Here is a 19,560-nt window from a genome sequence, read left to right as displayed (position 1 = left end):
GAGCAGGAATCCCGGGAGGGGAAATTGAAAGTACCTCACGCTTTTGCTCAGCCTTTTCTGGAGGGGAGACATCACAACCCACCTTGTACCCCACCCTCCAGAGGTGGGACTCTGTGCTGGTGGTGGGGGAGAGATGCCAAGGTGGGGGGCTGAGATTTAGAGTGGAGTTCCAGGGAGGGTAATAAAAGCCAGTCAGCGCTAACGGCCAAGGCTGAACACTGGGGTCCTCAGCTCCAGAGCCCAGCCTGCCCTTGGCCCCTTGTGCTTGGGGATAGATCACAGTGCCCCCCTGCCCCTGAGTGTCACCTCGGGGATGGCCCCGTGCCACGGGCAGGCAGCGTGCCCAGCAGCTCCTGCGTGACTGGGAATCCTGCGCGACTGGGAATCCTGCTTCTTGTTGCAGAGCACTGCAGGCACAAATTGGCTGCAGAGAACCTGGTCTCTGCACAGAAGCTGGTGGATGGAGAGGAGCTGGCTCTGGCCAAGGTAACTGTGTGGCATGCTTTAGTCCTGGCTGGCACCAACGTGCTGATGACTGGCGTGGGGTCAGTGACACTTTACCTGCCTTGCTCAGGTGGCTGTGCTGCTCCTGTATCACACCTCTATGAGCTGCAAGAGCCCTGGTGACTGGAATGAGTTTGACTACAAGACCCAGGTAATCCCTCTGGGGTTCCCTCCCTTGGGGTGCAGCAGGAGCAGCGGTGGCTTTCAGGGGGTGCTCTGAGACCTGCCCTCCTATTCTGGGTCCCCTTAAAAGACAGTGTGGAGTGGGTACTGCAGTGCTCACCGGTGTTTTTGGTCTGTCAAAGGCTTGTGGCAGCGAGTGTGGGCACCAGCATGGGTAGGCAAGGGAGCTGCCTGCTGCCCCAAGTCTGCTGTGGTTGCTGCCTGTGAGCTGCAGCAGAGCTGCTGACCCCATGGCTCCTCTGACACAGGTTGAGCTGGCATCAATCCTCAAATTTGTGCTGGATAATGAGGAGAGCCTGAATGAGAACCTAGAGCCATTTCTGCTGACGAAAGGTGAGTGCTGGGCCCTGGCTGCCCGTGCTGTGGCATGCACAGGCCAAGCCTCGTGCAGGCAGGGTGGGCATTGTGTGTTTTTCTCCTCACTGGCACCTGGCACACCGGCATCTTACGAGCAGCAGGTGTCTGCTGTGGTGATGTCCAAGTGGCAGTGGGACAGAACCAGGCCATAACCTTTCAGATATTGCAGTGCTGGCATATTCCTGTACAGCTCCCACACCGGCAGCACCCAGCTGTCCGGGATCACGCTTTTCTAGAGCATAAAAACATTGCAGTTTTCGCCCCGTTTGTGCTGCTGTAGCTGCCCAGCCATAAAGGGAGCAGCACCACCCAGAACCCCTCGCGTACGACACGGTCCCCTGTGAACTCCTCTTTAACAGTAGGGCTGCCTTAGACCTGCTGGGCTCTTCCTGCTCAGCAGTACCGCAGCCTTTCCCTGGAGGAGCAAAGTGGGTGGTGTGCCCACAGCCTCGTGGGAGCAGAGTGCTGGGACAGGACTGTGGAGCAGGTGGGATGGGGACTTAGGGAAGGTTTATGGCTTCCTCAGCTGGACTGCTCCATCCCTGCTGGAATTTTTGTTTTCTGTGCCCCTGGGATTTCAGCTGCTCAGCCCCTCAGGTATTAAAGGGCCTGCTTCCCCCTTTTTATTTCCAGCAGCGCCATCCTCGTCTGGCACGTCCAGCAGCAGCACAGAGGAGCATTCCCCGCCACATTCCCTCCCGCACAAGCGGGAGGTGCGTTTCCTGGAGCTGCAGAAGATTGCCTCCTTCCCCAGCACCAACAAGTACGTCCCCCACCTCCTGGCTGCCAGGGGGAGCGAGGAGAGGGGTGGGGAATGGATGGGGCAGTTTCTGGGAGCCAAAGGTGTAGTTGGGCTGCGCGTTGACTCCACAGAATATCCCGTTCTGCCGTCGTGGTGTCCTGCTGGACAGTGCTCAGGCATGATGTGGGGATGGATGGATGGATGACAGGGGCGAGCTCAGATTCTAATTAGCTCCTTTTAGAATCACGGGATCATTAAGGTTGGAAAAGCCCTCTGAGACAATCGAGTCCAGCTGTTACCCTGGCACTGCCAAGACCACCACCAAACCATGCCCCAAGTGCCACATCCACACCTCTGTTATATCCCTTCAGGGATGGGGACTCCCACACTGCCCTGGGCAGCTGTGCCAGGGCTGGACAACCCTTTCAGGGAAGGGTTTTTCACTGTATCCAACCTAAACTTCCTGTGATGCAACTTGAGGCTGTTTCCTCTCCTCCTGTCCCTTGTTCCCTGGGAGCAGAGCCCGCCCCCGCCACCGGCTCCCCCCTCCTGTCAGGGGTTGCAGAGCCAGAAGGTTCCCCCTGAGCCTCCTTTTCTCCAGGCTGAGCTCCCCCAGCTCCCTCAGCCTCTCCTGGTGCTCCAGACCCTTCCCCAGCTCTGTTGTCCTTCCCTGGACACTCAGTACCTCAGTGTCTTTCTTGTCAAGAGGGGCCCAGATCTGAACCCAGGGTTCAAGGTGCCTCACCAGTGCCCAGCACAGGAGGGTGGTCACTGCCCTGACACTGCTGGGTCACACTATGGGTGACAGAAGCCAAGATGCCCTGGGCCTTTTTGGCCACTTGGGCATGCTGGTGGTGGTTTTTGCCCAGCACTCGGAGGTTGGCATTAGTGCAGTCAGGAGGAGCGTGGCCTTTCTGCTCAGGTGGCATCAAAGTCATTGCTGTGAACCTGCCCCTGAGATGGGGGAACCAGAGCAGGTCTGGCTGCGCGGGGAGGGCCCGTGCCCTGCTCTGGGTGCCCGAGCTGTGTGGTGTGCCTCTCTGCAGCATGCTGCCCAGCCCTCCATCTTCGCCCATGGGGGACATCATGCAGACCCCCCAGTTCCAGCTGCGACGGCTGAAGAAGCAGCTGGCTTTCGAGAGGGAGAACCGGGACGGGCTGGAGGTGGAGCTGGCGGAGAATCGCAAGCTCCTCATGGAGAAAGGTCAGTTCCAGCGGGATGTCCTGTGGTGCAGGGAGGGGTTTGTGGGACTGAGCCCTCCCCTTGTTTCTCTTACTTTCTGTTCTGACCCCACCATAATTCTGCTCGTGCGTGGTCCATCCTGCCGGGCCCCAGGTGAGACTCTGGGTTCCTTCTTCTCTTTTGTGTTCTTTTATGTATCCTGGGCAACAAAAGCCATGCCTGAAGCAACACCTGTGCTCAGCAGCAGCCCTGGTGGCCTGGCTCTTTTGTCTCCTGCTGCAAAGGGTTTCTGTGCAGAAATGCTGTTGGGGGGGGTTTGGGTGGTCGGTAACACCTTTTCTCCCCCTGCTTCCTCAGAGGCTCAGATCACCATGATGCAGCAGCGGATTGATCGCTTGGCTAAGCTCAACGAGAAGCAAGCTGCAGACCAGCTGGAGCCCAAAGAAATGGAGGAGCTCAGGGAGAAGAACGAGAGGTAATCCTCCAGGAACGTCTGCTCCCTCCTGCTAGGCTGCACCTTTTTACTCCCACGTCCCCAGACTCCATGCTGTCTGTCTCTTCCTTAGCAGTGCATGAAATGGGAGAAGACAAACCTTCTTGTTCCTCCCTCCTGCACCGTGGGGAGAAGGCAGCAGGCACAGAATCAAAAAAGGTTTTGGGTTGGAAGGGACATTAAAGCTCATTCAGTTGCACCCCCTGCCACGGGCAGGGACACCTTCCACTAGACCAGGTTGCTCCAAGCCTCATCCAACCTGTCCTTGAACACTTCTAGGGATGGGGCAGCCACAGCTTCTCTGGACACGCTGTGCCAGTGCCACAGGGGCAGAATCCCCCCCTTACCCTGCTGCCCACTCTTCTGGGGATCAGCCCAGGACACAGCTGTGCCGCTGTCATGCTGTGCCTCGCCCTCGGGGCAGACACGGCCTGCAGCCCATTTTTATCACAGTGGGCAGGGAGCCAGTCCCAAGCCACGCAGTCTGTTCTGACAGCCCACTCTTAACAAACCCTGCACGGGAACAGCTGTCCCTGCTGTGGGAAAAGGCTGTGCTGCCCATGTGGGTCTTGCCTGCCCTGGGATAAGCTCTGCGTCACTGAAAGCTTTCAGCATGACCCTGGAACTCCTGATCCCAGCCCCTTCCTCAGCCCTTCAGTTTTATCCTATAAACTGGGCTTTCACACCCTTGAAATCACGTGCCCCACTGCATCCTGGTTTTTGCTCTGTCCCTGTGCAGCGCTTTGTTTACTCAGGAAGGACGCCCAACCTGTGCTGCAAGTGCCATGTCTTTTTGTTCTTTCCTCACTTATTTCGCTTTGCAGGGAGGTGACTGGAGTCCCACAGCTGCCTCTGCCCTCAGTTTGGAGTGGCTGGGCTTCTGCAAAGCACAAACATCGCTTATCTTTGCTTTGCCACACGTTGGGACTCATTTTTAAAGCTGGGTTGATTGGTAGAGTCACAGCAGGGCATAGAGATTCCTTCGAACCTTTAGTTTCCTTGGCAATATCCAGCAGCACCGATCCCTGGTGATGTCCTCGCCTGCCTCGGGAGCTCACCCCCTCCTTTAACCACCTCCTTTCCCACAGCCTGGTGGGGCGCCTGCACGAGGCCTTCAGGCAGTGCCAGGACCTGAAGACTGAAAAGGCCCAGATGGACCGGAAGATCAACCAGCTTTCTGAGGAGAACGGCGATCTTTCCTTCAAGGTACGGGGCACTGTGTCCTCCCCGTGTCCCCACAGCCCAGTCGGTCGTGGCTGGACCCGGGGGGAGGATTTGGTGGCAGTGCCAGACGCCGGGATGTTGATGGTTCTGCCCTGGCTTATGTGACTTTTGACCCAGTGACCGAGCCTGCTTTGGGCTCCAGATCCTGATTCGAAGAACTGTGGTGGGGGAGTGGGGACTGGGTGGAGGTTGCTGCATGTGGCGAGCACCTGGGACCTGAGGTGCCCGTGTGTGCTGCAGCTCTCGGGAGTGGGGAGTGGGCAGGGCGCTGGGCAGCGAGGGCACGCTCTGACCCTCCTCTGGACCGGGGGGATTTTCCTTGGCAGCTGCGGGAGATCGCCAGCCACATGGTCCAGCTGCAGGAAGCCCTGAACGAGCTCTCAGAGGAGCACAATGCTGCCCTGGCACAGTCTCAGGAAAAGCAGGGACAGCTGGAGAACGAGCTGCGTGCTGCCCTGCAGGACAAGGTGAAGGGACCCTGGGAGTGGTGGGTGCCCCCTTGCAGCCCCACATTGCCCACCTTGGCTGGGGGACATGTGCCAACTGCAGGCAGGGTGGAGTGGCTGGGAGCCTCTTACCCATCCGTGCCAGGACACGGGGAGGAACTGTGCAACTGCCAGCTCCTGTGGGAAGCTTCTCCCTGTTCCTCCTGCCTCCACTGTGCTCATTCCCATGTCTCTGTCCCCAGAAATCTTCGGAAGAGAAAATCGAGATTCTCCAGGGAAAGATTTCTCTGCTGGAAGACCAACTGGCCAAGCTGGAGGAGTGCAGCAGCCAGGAGAAGGGAGAAGTCATGGGGGACATTCTGAAGGTACACTGAGGCTCTTGGCAGCGAGGGCTTGAATGGAAAGCTCCTCCAGCTGGAGGGAGCAGGGGATGCTGGGGATGCATGGCAAAGCCACGTGAGGCAGAGCCGGCTGCCCTCTCCTGCTGGTGGGGGTTGTGGGGTGAGCACTCCGGGAGAGCCCCTTTTGGGCTGAATCTGCTCCAAGGAACCTGCTGGCTCTCCCAGCCTCCCCTAGCATGGCTTTGTTGTGAATGGAGTGGGTCCTGCACGGTGAGAAAAGGTGTTTGGTTCCAGGGAGCGTAGTGGCACGAGCCTAAGGGGAAAGCAAGGTGTGCTGGGGTGTACTGGGGATGCTGGAAGACACACATTGGGCAGCTCCCACTGGGATGCAGCACGTGGCTCTCTGGTGAGCACATTGGCTGCAGCTTGAGTAACACCTTGGGGGGGGTGTGCATGTTTTGTCCTCCCCCTCTTCTCTCTGCCAGCTGGAGGAGCTGAAGCAGGAGGTGTCCAGCCTCACTACCAAAGGAGCAGAGCTCCAGGCCACGGTCCTGCGGCTGGAGGAGGAGAAGCAGCTGCGGGAGGCAGCCCTGCAGTCCGAACGTGGCCGCTTCGAGGAGGAGAAGCAGCAGCTGAGCAGCCTTGTCACCAGCCTCCAGAGCTCCCTCTCTGAGAGCCACCGGGCCCAAGAGAGGCTGGAGCAGGACCTGAAGGCACGGGATGCTGAGGGGCAGGCCGGGCAGCTGGCTGCCCTCAGTGTCCAGCATGAGCAGACCCTGCAGGAGAGGGACTCTGCCCTGCAGCAGCTGCAGCAGCTGCGGGAGGCCAACGCATCCCTGAGCAGCCAGCTGCAGGCCACAGGTGCCAGCCAGGCCACCTTGGCCGAGGAGAAGGCTGCGCTGAGCCACAAGGTCAGCAAGCTGGAAGCCCAGATCCTGGAGCTGAGTGCTCAGCAGCAGCAGGGAGTGGCAGCAGAGGCACTGAAAGTCCAGGTGCGGGAGCTGGAGGTTCGGCTAAAGGAGAGCCAGCAGAGGCTGGCTGAGAGGGAGAAGCTGGCCCGGGAAAACAGCCGTCTGCAGGAGCAGCTGCTCTTCCTGGAGGAATCCCTGCGGAACACCGAGGGCATCCTGGAGGATGAGAAGAGGCGGGCAGCTGACTGCTTGGAGGGCAACCTGGCCAGGATCGCTGAGCTGGAGGCGGAGAGACAGCAGCTGGTGCAGAGCCGGGAGCAGGCTCCCCAGGAGCGGGGCGAGGAGCTGGCTGCACACCAGGTGCTGGAGGAGAGCCGGGAGAAGCCGATGGGAGCCTCTCCTGCTGCCCGAGGGGAGGACAGAGAGCGCGTGCGGCTGGAGGAGGAGGTCCGGGCGCTGAGCCGGGAGCATGGCCAGGTCTGCCAGCAGCTGCAGGCCGAGCAGGAGAAGGTGGCTGCGCTGGAGGCCCAGGCAGAGCGCCTGGCTGCAGAGCAACAGGAGCGGCTGGCTGCCCTCCAGGCTGACCTGTCCAGCACCCAGGCATGGCTGAAGGAGAAGGAGAGCGAGGAGCAGAAGCTGAGGGCTGAGGTCTCCTCCCTGCAGGAGAAGATGGCCGTGGCAGAGCAAACTGCGGCCCAGCGCGTGGCTGGGCTGGAGGCGGATGCCCGTAGAGCTGCCGAGGCGCTGGAGGGGGTCTCCCAGCAGCTCTCCCAGGAGAAGCTCAAATCCAAGGAGCTGGAAGGCACCATGGAGCGGCTGCGGAGCGCAGAGAAGGAGCTGGTGTCCCTCCGCTCCGCCGTGCAGGAAAAGGAGAGCTGGAAGGAGCAAGTGTCCCAGTGCGTCCAGGAGATGGAGAGGAAGAACAGCCTGATCGGCAGCCTGGAGCACGAGGTCTCCATTCTCCATCGGCAGGTGACGGAGAAGGAGGGGGAGAGCAAGGAGCTGAAGCGCCTGATCCTGGCTGAGTCAGAGAAGAGCAAGAAGCTGGAGGAGAGGCTGCGGGTGCTGCAGACGGAGATGGCCACGGCCGCCTCCCGCGCGGCCGAGAGGTGCTCGCTGATGAAGGTGGAGGTGCAGCGTTGCCAGGAGGAGATGGAGAAGCAGCGAATGACCATCGAGGCCCTGAAGAGGGATCGCCACTGCCAGAGCGAGCGGGAGGATGAGCTGCGGCAGGAGGCGAAGGTCTGCCAGGACAAGTGCCAGCAGAAGGAGCAGCTCCTGGCCGCCCTGCAGCAGGAGCTCGACAGCGCCCAGGCACTCGCTGGGGAGCTGCCGGCACTGAAGCACCTTTGCCAGCAGCTCCAGGCCGAGCGTGCCTCCCTGGAAAGCCAGCACCGCCAGGACCTGGAGCAGAGGATGAAAGCCACGGGTGCGCTGCAAGCTGAGCTGGCCCAGGCCAAGCAGGAGGCGGCCGAGGCGCTGTCGCTGCGGGAGCGGTCGGCGGAGCAGGACCGGGCCATTCAGCAGCTGCGGGCCGAGGCGGCGAAGGCGGCGGCACAGCTGGCGGGGCTGCAACAGGCCAACGCTCGTCTGGCCGAGGAGAACCAGGGGCTCAGCGAGAGCCGGAGCCAGGGGCGGCAGCAGCTTGAGGCAGAACTGGGCCAGGCCAGGGAGCGGCACGTGCAGGAGCTGGAGCGGCTGCGGGCGGCGTCCGAGGAGCTGGTGACCGTCAGCAGGAAGGAGGCCGAGGAGGCGGCGCAGAAGCTGGAGAAGATGAGTAAGGAGTATGAGAGCAGCAAAGCTGCAGCACTGGAGGAGAGGAAGAAGCTGCTGGAGGAGAGGAAGAAGCTGCTGGAGGAGAGGCACAGACTGACAGCTCAGGTAGGGGTTCTGCTCCCAGCAGGTGGGTTGTGGGCAAGGGAGTCCTCCTGCAAAAGGGGTGTGTTTGGTCTTCTGCACACCCCTGAATCCATGGCCTGATCAGTTTGGGGACTAGGGGGCTGGGACAAGCTCCCAGGTGTGAAAGGGACTGTCACATTGAGGTGCTGGAGTGTTTCCAGAGAAGGGCAGTGAGCTATGGAAGAGTCTGGAGGACAAGACTGATGAGGAGTGGCTGAGGGAGCTGGGAGGGCTCAGCCTGGAGAAAAGTAGGCTCAGGAAGGGCCTTCTCACTCTCTACAAGTCCCTGAAAAGAGGGTGGAGCCAGGTGGGGTTGGGCTCTGCTCCCAGATAACAAGTGACAGGACAAGAGGAAATGGTCTCAAGTTGCGTCAGGGAAGGTTCGGGTTGGATATTAGGAAAAATTCCTTCTGTGAAAGGGTTATCCAGCTCTAGCACAGGCTGCCCAGGGCAGTGGAGGAGTCCCCACACCTGGAGGGATAGAACAAATGTTATGAATGTGGCACTTAGGGGCACAGTTTGGTGGTGGCCGTGGCAGTGCCGGGGGAGTGGTTGGACTCGATTGTCTCAGAGGGCTTTTCCAACCTGAATGATTCCGTGATTCTATGAAAAGCAGCCTGGCGTGTGCCAGCCATATGCTCACCTCTGCCTTTTGTGCCCTCAGGTGGAACAGCTGGAGGTATTTCGGAAAGACCAGGCTAAGCAGGTAACGCATGCCAAGTGCTGGCTGCTCAAACGGTGACAGTGCACAGCCTTCCTTGCTGCCGCTTCCCACTGGAGCCACCCTCTCCTCTCCTGATCCGTTTGCAGTGGGGACCCAGCCGTGGGCCAGTTGGCTTCAGGTCTCTGGGCAGCTACACCCCTGGGAAGTAGGAACTGGGGTCCCAACCTGCCACCTGCCCTCTCACAGTGGTGCCCACGACTTGGCACGGCTTCTCATGCGCCCCACGGCAGCACAGGCAGTGAGTGCCTGCCAGGGGCATCCAGGGCTCCTCAACGCAGGACCATCACTCCTGTGATGCCTTGTCCTCAGATAGAGAGGATTTGGAGGCAGCTGCAAAACCCCATTCCTTCTACGCGTCCCTTTTTTCCCCCCTCTCTTTAACTGAGGTTCAGCTTCTTGCCCAGGTGATAGGAACAGCTGTGCTGCTAGACAGCGTGGTCCAGAGGTGGCCAGAGATAGGAGGCATTCCAGTAGCATCGATCTTGGACATGGTGGGAGTTAACACTTGAGAAATAATGCTGGAAAAGCCCCGTTTCCCTGTCTAGTCCCAGCCTGAGTTGCCCAGGAACTCTGCATAGGCCTTGTAACTGTAACCAGAGGGCTTTGGGCTCCCCAAACACCCCCTGGAGCAGGGAGGGCATGTCCAGGCCAGAACTCACACCAACCATGTACCTGTGCTAGGAGTGCTGGATAACCTGTGGGACTCCAGGTTGCAGGTGCCCAGGTAGAAGATTTACAAGCCTCCCATCCATGCCATGGGGGGCTCCTGCTGTGACCAGAGGCCTGGACTGGGTCCCTTGGCCCTTGGCACGTCCATGGTGTCACATCCCACAGCTGCCAGCTCTCCCCTCTTGAATCCTTGGAGGTGGGATTCTTCTTCCCCAGACTGGGCATGGGCTTCCCTTGAACTGCGGTGGCTTGAGGTTTGGCAGCTGACAGCAAATAGTTGGCAGCGGAGATGGCTGCTGGGGCACTGGGTACTGAAAGAGGCTTTGCTTCCAGCACGTGGCTGCTCCTTACACTTGGGCAGTGCCAGCCTCCTCCCTGTAAGGACTAACGTGGGGTGGCTGTCACTTTGTAATGTCCTGGGATCTTCTTGGTAGTGGGTGCTGCTGAACAATCCCCCTGGGGCAGGAAACCTCCTTGTCCTGTCCTGGAGCTGGCTGGAGAGGTGGGATGTGTTCCTCTGTGGGAGGGCTGTTGGAGTTTAGTGCCTGGAGCTGGTCTGACCAGGCCATGTTCTTCCAGGTGGAGGAGCTGAATAAAAAGCTGACTCAGCACGAGAAGGCCACCTTGACCCAGCAGCAGAGAGTTAAGGTAAAGCCCCCAAAAACCTGGGGGCTGAGCTCTTGGGCAGCCCTGGAGCTGTTGGTGCTGCTCAGGGGGCTCACCCAGGGTGTGGAGAGCCTCTGATCCAGTCTCTTCCCTGCCTGCAGGCGCTGGAAGAGGAGCTGCAGGCAGTGGCCACCCGCCAGCAGGAGAAGGTTGCAGAGCTGCAGGGGCAGCTCGCCCAGAAGGAGCAGGCGGCTGAGCACTACAAAGGGCAGGTATGCCGGGGGCTGGCATGGCCCCACTGTCCCTGGCACTGCTGGGAAGCTTGACAGGATTCCTCTCATTGACATCCTAGATGGAGAAGGCAAAAACTTACTACGACGCCAAGAAGCAGCAGAACCAGGACCTGGCAGAGAAGCTGAAGGCCATGGAGCGGCTGCAGAAGGAGAACACGGAGCTCCGGAGCGAGTCAGACAGGCTGGCCAAGGAGCTACAGCAGAGCATCCTGCAGGCCAAGGAGTCGGAGCTGAGCTGCAGGAACCTTACCAGCCAGGTCCGCAGCCTGGAGGCTCAGGTAGGCACGGTGCAGTGGGGCTTCACCCTCCTCCTCTGCCACCTCACTTGGAGGGTCCATCCATCCCTCTCTGCTTCGCACCCAGGTGGAGATTGCTGAACGGCAGCTACAGGAGCTCAGGAAGTTCCAGGTGAAGAGCACCTCACTAAAGGACCAGGAGACTTGCCACCAGAACTTGGCGGACCAGAGCACTGACAGCCTCGATGAGGCACAGCCGCTCAACTCTACCAGGTACCAGCCCATCCGGCTGCCAGCACCCCAAAAACCCGCTGTCCTCTTGCTCGCTGTTCCGCAGGGCTTGGGTGAGCCTGTTGGTGCTACGCTCACCCCTCGTCTCTGCAGGCAGGCTAGCAGCTCGGAAGCCTCGGCAGTGCCACTGGACAGGGAAGGGTCGCTGGTGTCCCAGCGGCTGCCTCGGGAGGTGGAGTCCCTGGAGAGCCTCTACTTTACCCCCATCCCCAGCGGGACACGGTCCAAGCTGGAGAGCAGCACCGACTCCCTGGGCAGCCTCTCGCTCGAATCCGGGTGCAAGACCCGCTCGGCCCGGCGCCGCACCACCATCAACATCACCATGACAAACGTGAGCAGGGGGGCCCTCACGGGCTGGGGAAGGGAGGGAGGGGGAGCAGCACTGCAGGGGGACTTGGGCTGCTGGGGAGTGAATAGCTGGACGTGGCCTGACAACGTGCACTGGCAGCCTAAAATCCAACCTTGTCCTGGGCTGATTCCCAGCAGCATAAGGTGGGGATTCTGCCCCTCTGCTCGGCTCTGGTGAGACCCCACCTGTAGTGCTGCCTTCAGCTCTGGGGTCCCAACATGAGGAGGATGTGGAGCTGTTGAAGTTGGGTCCAGAGGAGGCTGTGGAGATGCTGAGAGGGCTGGAACACTTCTGCTATGGAGACAGGCTGAAAGAGCTGGGGGTGTTCAACCTGGAGAAGAGATGGCTCTGAGGAGAACTGAGAGCCCCTTCCAGGGCCTAAAGGGGCTCTAAAGAGCTGGAGAGGAACTTGGGACAAAGGCCTAGAATGGTAGAAGGGGGAATGCCTTCACACTGACAGAGGACACTGCTAGATTGGATATTGGGAGGAAATTCTTCCCTGTGAGGGTGGGGAGGCCCTGGCACAGGTTGTCCAGAGAAGCTGTGGCTGCCCCACACCTGGAAGTGTTCAAGGATGGGGCTTGGAGCAACCTGTTCTAGTGGAAGGTGTCCCTGCCCATGGCAGGGGGTTGTAACCAGATGAGTTTTAGGGTTCCTTCCAGCCTAAACCCATCTGTGATTCCCTGGTCTCTCGATTTTTCTCTCTCAGAAACAGGCCAAGTCCGAGGAACTGGACTGCGTCAACCTCTCCTTCTACAGCATCCCGTCAGCTCAGTCCCCGAGCGCTTCCCCTGCCAAGAGACGGCTGCGCTCAGCTGCCTCCACCCGCTCCCTCACCAGCTTTCCCTCCCGGGAAACTCTTGTCAAGCTGGAAACCTCCTCCCCGGAGGAAACCCCTGGCAATTCAGCACTGCTGGGCCTCCCCGGGTACCGGCCAGTCACTCGCAGATCCTTGCGCTTGCAGGGGACCAGCAGCTCCAGCCTCGGTGCGTGTGGGCAGGGTGGGCACCTGGGCTGCTGGCTGTGGGGTTCCACCTGCCTTGGGGGGGGTCACTTCTTATCTGGGACCCTCCTTTCAGCCTTCCCTGCTTTGCATTTAGGCCGGAACAGCATCTACCTGGGCACGTGCCAGGACGAGCCGGAGCAGCCGGATGACTGGAACCGCATTGCAGAGCTGCAGCGGCGGAACCAGGCCTGCCCCCCGCACCTGAAGACCTGCTACCCCCTGGAGAGCAGGGTACGGGGGGGACACGGAGGGCGGGTGGCCCCTTCCCCAGAAGTGAGGTTTGGGAGCGGGTCTGGGGATGGGCAGTGCCCCTCGGCAACATCTCCGTGCCCCCTCCCCAGCCCTCCACTTCTTTGGGAACCATCACGGATGAGGAGGTGAAGATGGGAGACCCTAAGGAGACGTTGCGACGCGCCAGCATGCAGCCCTCACAGATCATCCCCACCGGCAGTGGGGTGGGCACCCGGCGCAGCACCCTGGGCCACGCCTTGGCCGGCATCACCACCCGGCAGCAGAGGAAGCGCCTCTCAGATGAGAGTCACCAGGGCCCCGACACCCCCCAGGTGAGCCCAGCCCAGCCCCCACCGCAGCACCCTGCTGGGGACAGGGGACACAGGGTTCGGGACAGCTGCAGGTGTTCTCCAGGTTTTGAGGGGGCTGTTGCAGTTCTGGGGGTGGCACCCCAGTGCTCCTGTGCTCTCAGTGCCCCTACCGCTCCTGTTGCCCCGTGCTCCAAATGCTCTCAGTATTCCCAGATGCTCCCAGTGCTCCAAATGTTCCCAATGATCCTGGCTTCCAGTGCTCTGTGTTCCCAGCATCCAGTGCTGTGTCCAGTATTCCACATGCTCCCAAGGCCACTCAAAGGCTGAGCCTTCTGCCTTCCCTGGGTGCTGCTGCCCTCGCTCCTGTCCCCTCCCTGCAGCCCCTCGATTCCTTCATTGCTGCCAGCTCCCCAGCAGGGTGACCCCCGGATGACAGTCCCAGCTGGTCCCTTCTTTTCTAGTCCAAGAAGCCGACCAGCTGCTTCCCCCGGCCCCAGACCGCCCAGGACCGCAGTGAGCGGCGCGGCTCCCAGGGCAGCCGGCAGAGCGAACAGCCGACCCCCGCCAAGCAGGTGAGCTCCAGAGGGAAAAGGAGGGGTCGGGAGGGACCTCCCTGTCTTTTCCTGAGCTGAGCTGGTGGTCCTGCCCCCTCCCCTGCAGGCTCAGAGGCGCCAGTCCATGGCGTTCAGCATCCTCACCACCCCCAAGAAGCTGGGGAACCGCCTGCTGCGCCGGGCAGCCGCCCGCAAGAGCACTCCCAAGAACAGCCCCAGCGGCAGCACCCGCCGCTCGCCCCGCATCGCCACCGCCAAGTCCCCCAAGGGCAAGGTAGGCACTGCCCATACCCCCAGGTGGGCTTCTGAGCACATGCTCTCCCCAGTGCCCCCAGCCCCTGCCCTGGACTCATGCCGTGGCAGCAGCAGGTCCCTCTGGATCCCTTTCCCCACCCACAACGTGGGAGAGCCCAGTTCTAGTTCCATTTCCATCTGAGGAACCATTCCGACGTCTTGAAAGGAGGGGGAAAGGGAACTCCAGCGACAGGGTTTTTCAGGCCCCGAGCCCCCCCCACCCACGTGGCTCCATGGCAGGCACAGAGACAGCACACCGGGCGTGGAGAGGAGGCAAGAGAGAGTTTATTGTTGGGAAGGGGTTTATAAAGCTTTTAGGAGGGTCAAAGGGGAACCAATCATGAGTTCAGGGTCACACAGAAAAAACCATCAGGTAAAGGGTCAACAGCCAATAGGAAGGGGTTAACAAGGGACTAATGAGAAACAGCTCAGGACACCTTCCCAGGACACCTTGTGTGGGAGACAGTAGCTTCACAGGGGGTGTCTGGGAGAGGGAGACAGTGACACTGCAGAAAATACAAAAAGCCATTTTGAAACATGTTTAAACCAGTTTCTCATCAGATTCACTGCTACAGGTCCCAACGTGGGCACGGCTGCTGCCAGGGCCCTGGTCACACTCACCGTCATTAACGTCCCCTCTCTGCTCTCTCCCTTCCAGGCCAGTCGCCGATCGCTCAAGGACACAAAATTCTGAGGTTTCCCCAGTCCTTGTGTTGCAGGCTCTGCCCTGGCCCCTTACCAGCACCCCCTTGCCTCTCCCTTTCCCCCCAGTGCCGCAAGAACATCCCCGGGGCCCAGCAGCACCGAGGGGAAACAGATGGGGCCACCAGATGGGGCCACCCGTGTGACGCTGCCCTGCACGTCCCACTGACAACCACGGGGCTGCCCTGAGCACGGCAGGGCCCCCGTGTCCTTCCTGCACCCATTGTCACCCTAAACCCTCCCGAGACCCAAGGCAAGGGCATGACAGGGAGTGAGGGCTGGAAACACCCGTGGGTGCAGGGGCTGGCACCAGGCTGGGGCTGGAGGGTCTGAGCCCTCCTCAGGGATATCCTGCAGCCCCAGTGACAGGGACAGAGGTAAGACATAGCATCCCTTGACCCCCCCCCACCTCCCCCGCTCCCCCTGTGTGGGACTCCCGCACCTGCCCCTGCCCTCCTGCAGCTCCCAGGGAAGCCGAGGCAACATTTTTAAATGTTTCTACTTGTAAATAAATTGTATTTTTCTCCTGCTTTAGGGGTACTGGCTTTCTCCTCCCCTGGGCCACACGTGCTGGAACTCCAGGTGGGGCTTGAGGGGAGGAAAAGCGTGACCTCCTCCTTGTCCCCTCACTGTCCCCACCAGCTGCACAGCGTGCCCCAAGGCAGAATGCTCACCCAGGGAACCTGCTGTGGCACTGGGCAGTCACAGAGCATTTCTCTCTCCCCTCCTTCTTTCCTTTAATTTATTCTTCTCCAGCAGCAACTCCTGCCATTACAGTGTTTCTGACCCCTTAAGCCCCCCCCCCCAACCCAGCCAAGGGGCTGGAAACACCTTCTCCATCCGCCCCACCAGTCTTGCCACAAACGTCCAGGGGCTGCTGCGTCTCTGCCCCTCGCTCCTTGCACCACAGCTGGGTCCAGCACTGTGGCTTCAGCCCCGGGGGGTGGTGACACAGGGTTTGTCCCCAGCTCCGCTGTCCTACTGCAGGTGGTGGGATGAGGACAGCGTCTCACCGCAGGTGCTGGCATGCTGCTCCACCTCTGCCATGCTGAAAGGCAGCTGGCAAATGGGACAGGACACCCAGGTGTCAGGGGACAAGGAGGGCCAGGCTGCAGTGGGCTCTTCCCCGCAGTGGGAGGCGTGCGTGGGGAGCACATCCAGGAGGAAGCGGCCTGTGGAAAGGAGAGGTGATGTGGTTGTCAGAGGCTCACTGGTGTTGGGACGACACGGGGTTTGGGCTGACACCCTCCCTGAGGGTTCTTATGGCAGAGATAGACTGGGATGCACTGTGGTGTCACCAGGCTGGTGCCCGGGCACCAGCAGGAGGGAGGTGTCTCAGCTATGGAACTGCCACTGCTGTCCCCATTTGCTGCTTGGTGTCCCCTTGCCACCAGAGGACACCCCTTCCAAGCACCCACCTGAGCAGATGGGGCAGACGCCCGTCTCCCTGTCACCGCTGGCCTGTCCCCTGCCCCTCCTCCTGGCCCGTCTCTCTCCGTGGCCGTGGGTTTGGGCTCTTCCTCTGACCATGGGTGGCCTTGAGGCAGCAGCTGGAGCCCTGCAGAGTGGTCATACCCTGAAGGCACCTTGTGCCACGTTCTGCCAGCCCAAAGGAGTGAAGGGCTGGACCCAGAGCTCTCTGGGACTGGGAGTGGTAAATCACCAGGGCGAGGGCAGGAGGAAAACAGTGACCTGAGGGATTACCTGCCAGCAGGGCTGGGAGCGCGGCACCTGTCTGGCTGCTTGCAGGTGCTTGGGGAGGCTGCAGGGATGTCCTGTGCAGAGCCTGGGAAACAGCAAGTGGGCAGGAACCATGGAGACACAGGATGGTTTGGGTTGGAAGAGACCTTAAAGCTCACATTGTCCCAACCCACTGCCATGGGCAGGGACACCTTCCACTGGAACAGGTCGCTCCAGGCCCCATCCAGCCTGGCCTTGGGCACTTCCAGGGACAGGGAGTCCACAGCTTCTCTGGGCAACCTGTGCCAGGGCCTCCCCACCCTCACAGGGAAGAATTTCCTCCCAATATCCAATCTAGCAGTGTCCTCTGTCAGTGTGAAGGCATTCCCCCTTCTACCAATCTAGGCCTTTGTCCCAAGTCCCTCTCCAGCTCTTTAGAGCCCCTTTAGGCCCTGGAAGGGCCTCTCAGTTCTCAGAGCTATCTCTTCTCCAGGTTGAACACCCCCAGCTCTCTCAGCCTGGCTCCATAAGAGATGTGCTCCAGACCATGGAACACCTCTGTGGCCCCCTCTGGACTCATTCCAGCAACTCTATGTCCTTCTGATGTTGGGGGCCCCAGAGCTGGAGGCAGCACTGCAGAGGCAGAGCGGAGCAGAGGGGCAGAACCCCCACCTTGCACCCTGCTGCCCACAGTGCTGGGGATGCAGCCCAGGACACAGTTGTTACAGGCTCACCCTCTGGCACCACGGGACGTCCCAGGTCCTTGGCCGGCAGCTCTGGGTCACCCCCCGGCCTCGGCGCCCGACTCCGCGCTGCCAACAGCACCATCCGGGCCGGGCGGCTGAGGCAGGCCGGGCTCCCAGCACCCCCTTCCAGCTGCCACAGGCGCCTCCTCAGCTGCTCCTCTGCGCTGGATCTCCTGGGGACAGGGAGGGTCAGGCTCGCAGGAGGGGACAGCCAGGGCTCTGGGCTCTGAGGCAGCACCTCGAGGGGCTCCAGGCCCCGCTGCACAGGGAGAGGAGGGGATGGGTCAGACCAGGGTTCTTACGAGTGCGGTTTGGGAAAAAATGTCTGGTGGAAGTCAGGGCTGGAGCACCAGGGGCTGTCTGAGGGCTCAGCATCCTCCTGTGGGACAAGGGGACACCCCAGGCAATCAAGCAGGAACCTTCTGCCCACTATCTTGGCACAGCCCCTGGTTCAGCCCAGCGAGCGTTCTCCTGTGCTCTCCGTGGGGCACGAGTGGCACCTGTGGAGGAGCTGCCCCATCCCCACAGCCTCCCCATGGACACACATGGAGGTGTGAGAGGCACCTACCAGGCCCAGGGGTGGCCGGGGGGGCTCAGGCTCCTGCTCCTGTGGCGTGCGCAGGCGGATGAAGGAGAGCCCGAAGCGGCTGCGCGGGCTGAAGGGCTGGCTGCAGGTGAGCCGCAGGCGGTCCCAGTGCTGCCCTACCGCCGGCACCGGGAAGTCTGCTGGGGGGGAGAGCACCTGGGGTGGAGGGGACGCAGCAGGGACCACTGTCCTGGCACACCCAGGAAACAGCAACAACTGGGAGATTACGGGCATGAGAAAGGCTGGGGTAGGGGAGCAGAGCTGGTACGGCTCTCCCAAGGACAACCATGACCCCTGGTCTACCTGTCCCCTTCGGCCCCCCCCACCAGCCCCCCATCCTGCCCCTTTGCCAACCCCATAGCCAGCCCCATCCCTTTGCCAGCCCTCCATCCCCTTGCCAGCCCCCCCCAACCAGCCCACCACCAGGGCCATAGCTCTTCCCTGTGCCTTTTTCCTCCGGATCGATCTTTACCTTCCTTAAACATCCGGACCCCGCAGCGATTCCGGCCCAGCTTTGAGTCGTCCGGCGTCATCAGCGTGACGGTGGGCACCAAGGTGAGATAGGGCTGGTCACGTGGCCACGAGGAACGTCCCACCTCGATCTGCAGGAAGGCGCAGCCGTAGTTCCCTGGGGAACAGTGGGAAGCACGGGGGGTTCAGAGCTGCTGAGCCCGTCGGGGGCACAGCCCTGCCTCCTGCACGGGGACGGGGACGCACCAATGTCCACGTAGCCGATGGGACTGGCTCTTTCCAGCTGCAGTTCCACGCTCAGCCGTGCGCTGCGGTCCTGGGGGCAGCCGAGCCAGGGCCGGACGCTGCCCTCACTCAGCAGGTTCTCTGCCGGGTACTTGGGGTCCTGCACACAAAGCAGGGACATGACGTGGCTCCCTCCCTGCATGCCTTCCCCTCCAGCTCCAGCTCGCTCTGGGCCCAGGGGAGAAGCAGGGAATTCCCTGGTAACCCAAGGAACAACACCCCGCTTTGAGAATTGCCTGAAATTCCTGCCCTTCAGCCCCACTTAGTGCCCTTCAGCCTAACAAGGAAAGCTGGTGCTGCACCCTGTCGCACCCCCACCTGCCTCGTCAGAGAACCCAACAGCTCAGGGGGAACGAGCCCCCCCGGAGGAAACCCCCAGGTACCTGTGAGGAGAAGGACACCACGTAGCTGATTTTAACTGGAGCCATTCAGGATCCTCTAGAGTCAGTATCCTGCTAGGACACGCATTCCCCTCAGCTCCCTCCAGTGCCTAGTGGGGAAAGAAGACAGGTCTGTGATGGGCTCAGGTGTCTCCCAGCTCTGGCACTATTCAGCAGCTCCCAGCCTCAGCCCACAAGCCCTCAGCAGTTCCAGTGTGCCCCAGTCCCATCTCACTGCCTCAGTGCCCCCCAGACCCACCCCACCACAGCAGTAACCCCTACATCTGGCTCACAACCCCCGTCCCTGTTCAGCCACCCCTGTGTCCGCTGCTCACCCCACAACCCCCCCATCCCCGGGTGCCACCCACATCCAGCCCACAAGCTCCAGCCCCATTCTGTCGCTCCAGTACCCCCCAATCCTTCCCCACAGCTCCCCTCAGCCCCTCCAGTTCCACTCCCCCCGTGTTCCCAGACACACAAACAACGCCCCCAGAGCTATTCATCGCAGTAGCCCCTCAGTCCTCCACCTCGACCCCTCTCCCGGCCCCATCAAACCCCGGCTGTGCCCCACGGCAGTGTCCCCGCAGCCCAACGCCCCCAGGCCCCTCAACGCACCGATCCCAAAGCCCGAATCTCCCGCCCGAACCGCGCGGCCCCGCCTCCCGCTCCCCGCCGTCCCCAGCCCGGCCCGGCCGCGGGGCCTGACGGGACTCGTAGTCTACGGGCCGCGCAGGGCCCCGCGCGGGCGGCGTTACTGACGGTGCGGAGCAGCGAGGCGGCGGCGGGAAGGGCGGGCGGGCGGCCCGGGGGCACCGAGCCCGCGGGGCTGCGAAGGGCAGGCGGGCCCGGCCGGGACGGCTCCC

The 19,560-nt window shown here is 61.4% G+C and overlaps 2 protein-coding genes across 4 annotated transcripts; one reads left to right on the top strand and one right to left on the bottom strand.

The window, feature by feature from the left end:
* The first annotated feature begins 555 nt into the window (after window positions 1–555).
* NUMA1 (nuclear mitotic apparatus protein 1) lies at window positions 556–15,073 on the top strand. The gene is made up of 21 exons (XM_039384413.1): window positions 556–655; window positions 936–1,020; window positions 1,678–1,807; window positions 2,833–2,990; window positions 3,327–3,444; window positions 4,551–4,668; window positions 5,013–5,153; window positions 5,375–5,497; window positions 5,959–8,265; window positions 8,948–8,989; window positions 10,256–10,324; window positions 10,444–10,554; window positions 10,635–10,853; window positions 10,939–11,084; window positions 11,196–11,433; window positions 12,161–12,437; window positions 12,552–12,688; window positions 12,799–13,020; window positions 13,461–13,571; window positions 13,660–13,827; window positions 14,506–15,073. The coding sequence occupies exons 1-21, from the start codon at window positions 605–607 to the stop codon at window positions 14,539–14,541; spliced, it is 5,007 nt and encodes a 1,668-aa protein (XP_039240347.1). The 5' UTR covers window positions 556–604; the 3' UTR covers window positions 14,542–15,073.
* Window positions 14,963–19,492, bottom strand: LOC113996126 (short transient receptor potential channel 2). Of its 3 annotated transcripts, none has more exons than XM_039384414.1 (10): window positions 19,457–19,492; window positions 18,701–18,807; window positions 18,279–18,417; window positions 18,034–18,189; window positions 17,544–17,701; window positions 17,278–17,354; window positions 16,964–17,148; window positions 16,254–16,335; window positions 15,968–16,107; window positions 14,963–15,721 (listed from the first exon to the last, which is right to left on the bottom strand). In XM_039384414.1, exons 2-10 carry the CDS (start codon window positions 18,743–18,745, stop codon window positions 15,528–15,530), a joined length of 1,176 nt encoding a protein of 391 aa, XP_039240348.1. In that variant the 5' UTR covers window positions 18,746–18,807; window positions 19,457–19,492; the 3' UTR covers window positions 14,963–15,527. The 3 variants fall into 3 exon arrangements, with proteins under 3 accessions (XP_039240348.1, XP_039240349.1, XP_027592632.1); XM_039384415.1 differs by having other exon boundaries at window positions 17,544–17,698; XM_027736831.2 differs by lacking the exon at window positions 19,457–19,492 and adding an exon at window positions 19,313–19,430.
* Window positions 19,493–19,560: the final 68 nt, after the last annotated feature.

This window comes from Pipra filicauda, unplaced genomic scaffold (assembly GCF_003945595.2).
Source record: "Pipra filicauda isolate LSUMZ 115617 unplaced genomic scaffold, ASM394559v2 scaffold352_size854550_pilon, whole genome shotgun sequence".
NCBI classification, from domain to species: Eukaryota; Metazoa; Chordata; class Aves; order Passeriformes; family Pipridae; genus Pipra; species Pipra filicauda.
This window is presented reverse-complemented; position numbering and strand designations above follow the sequence as displayed.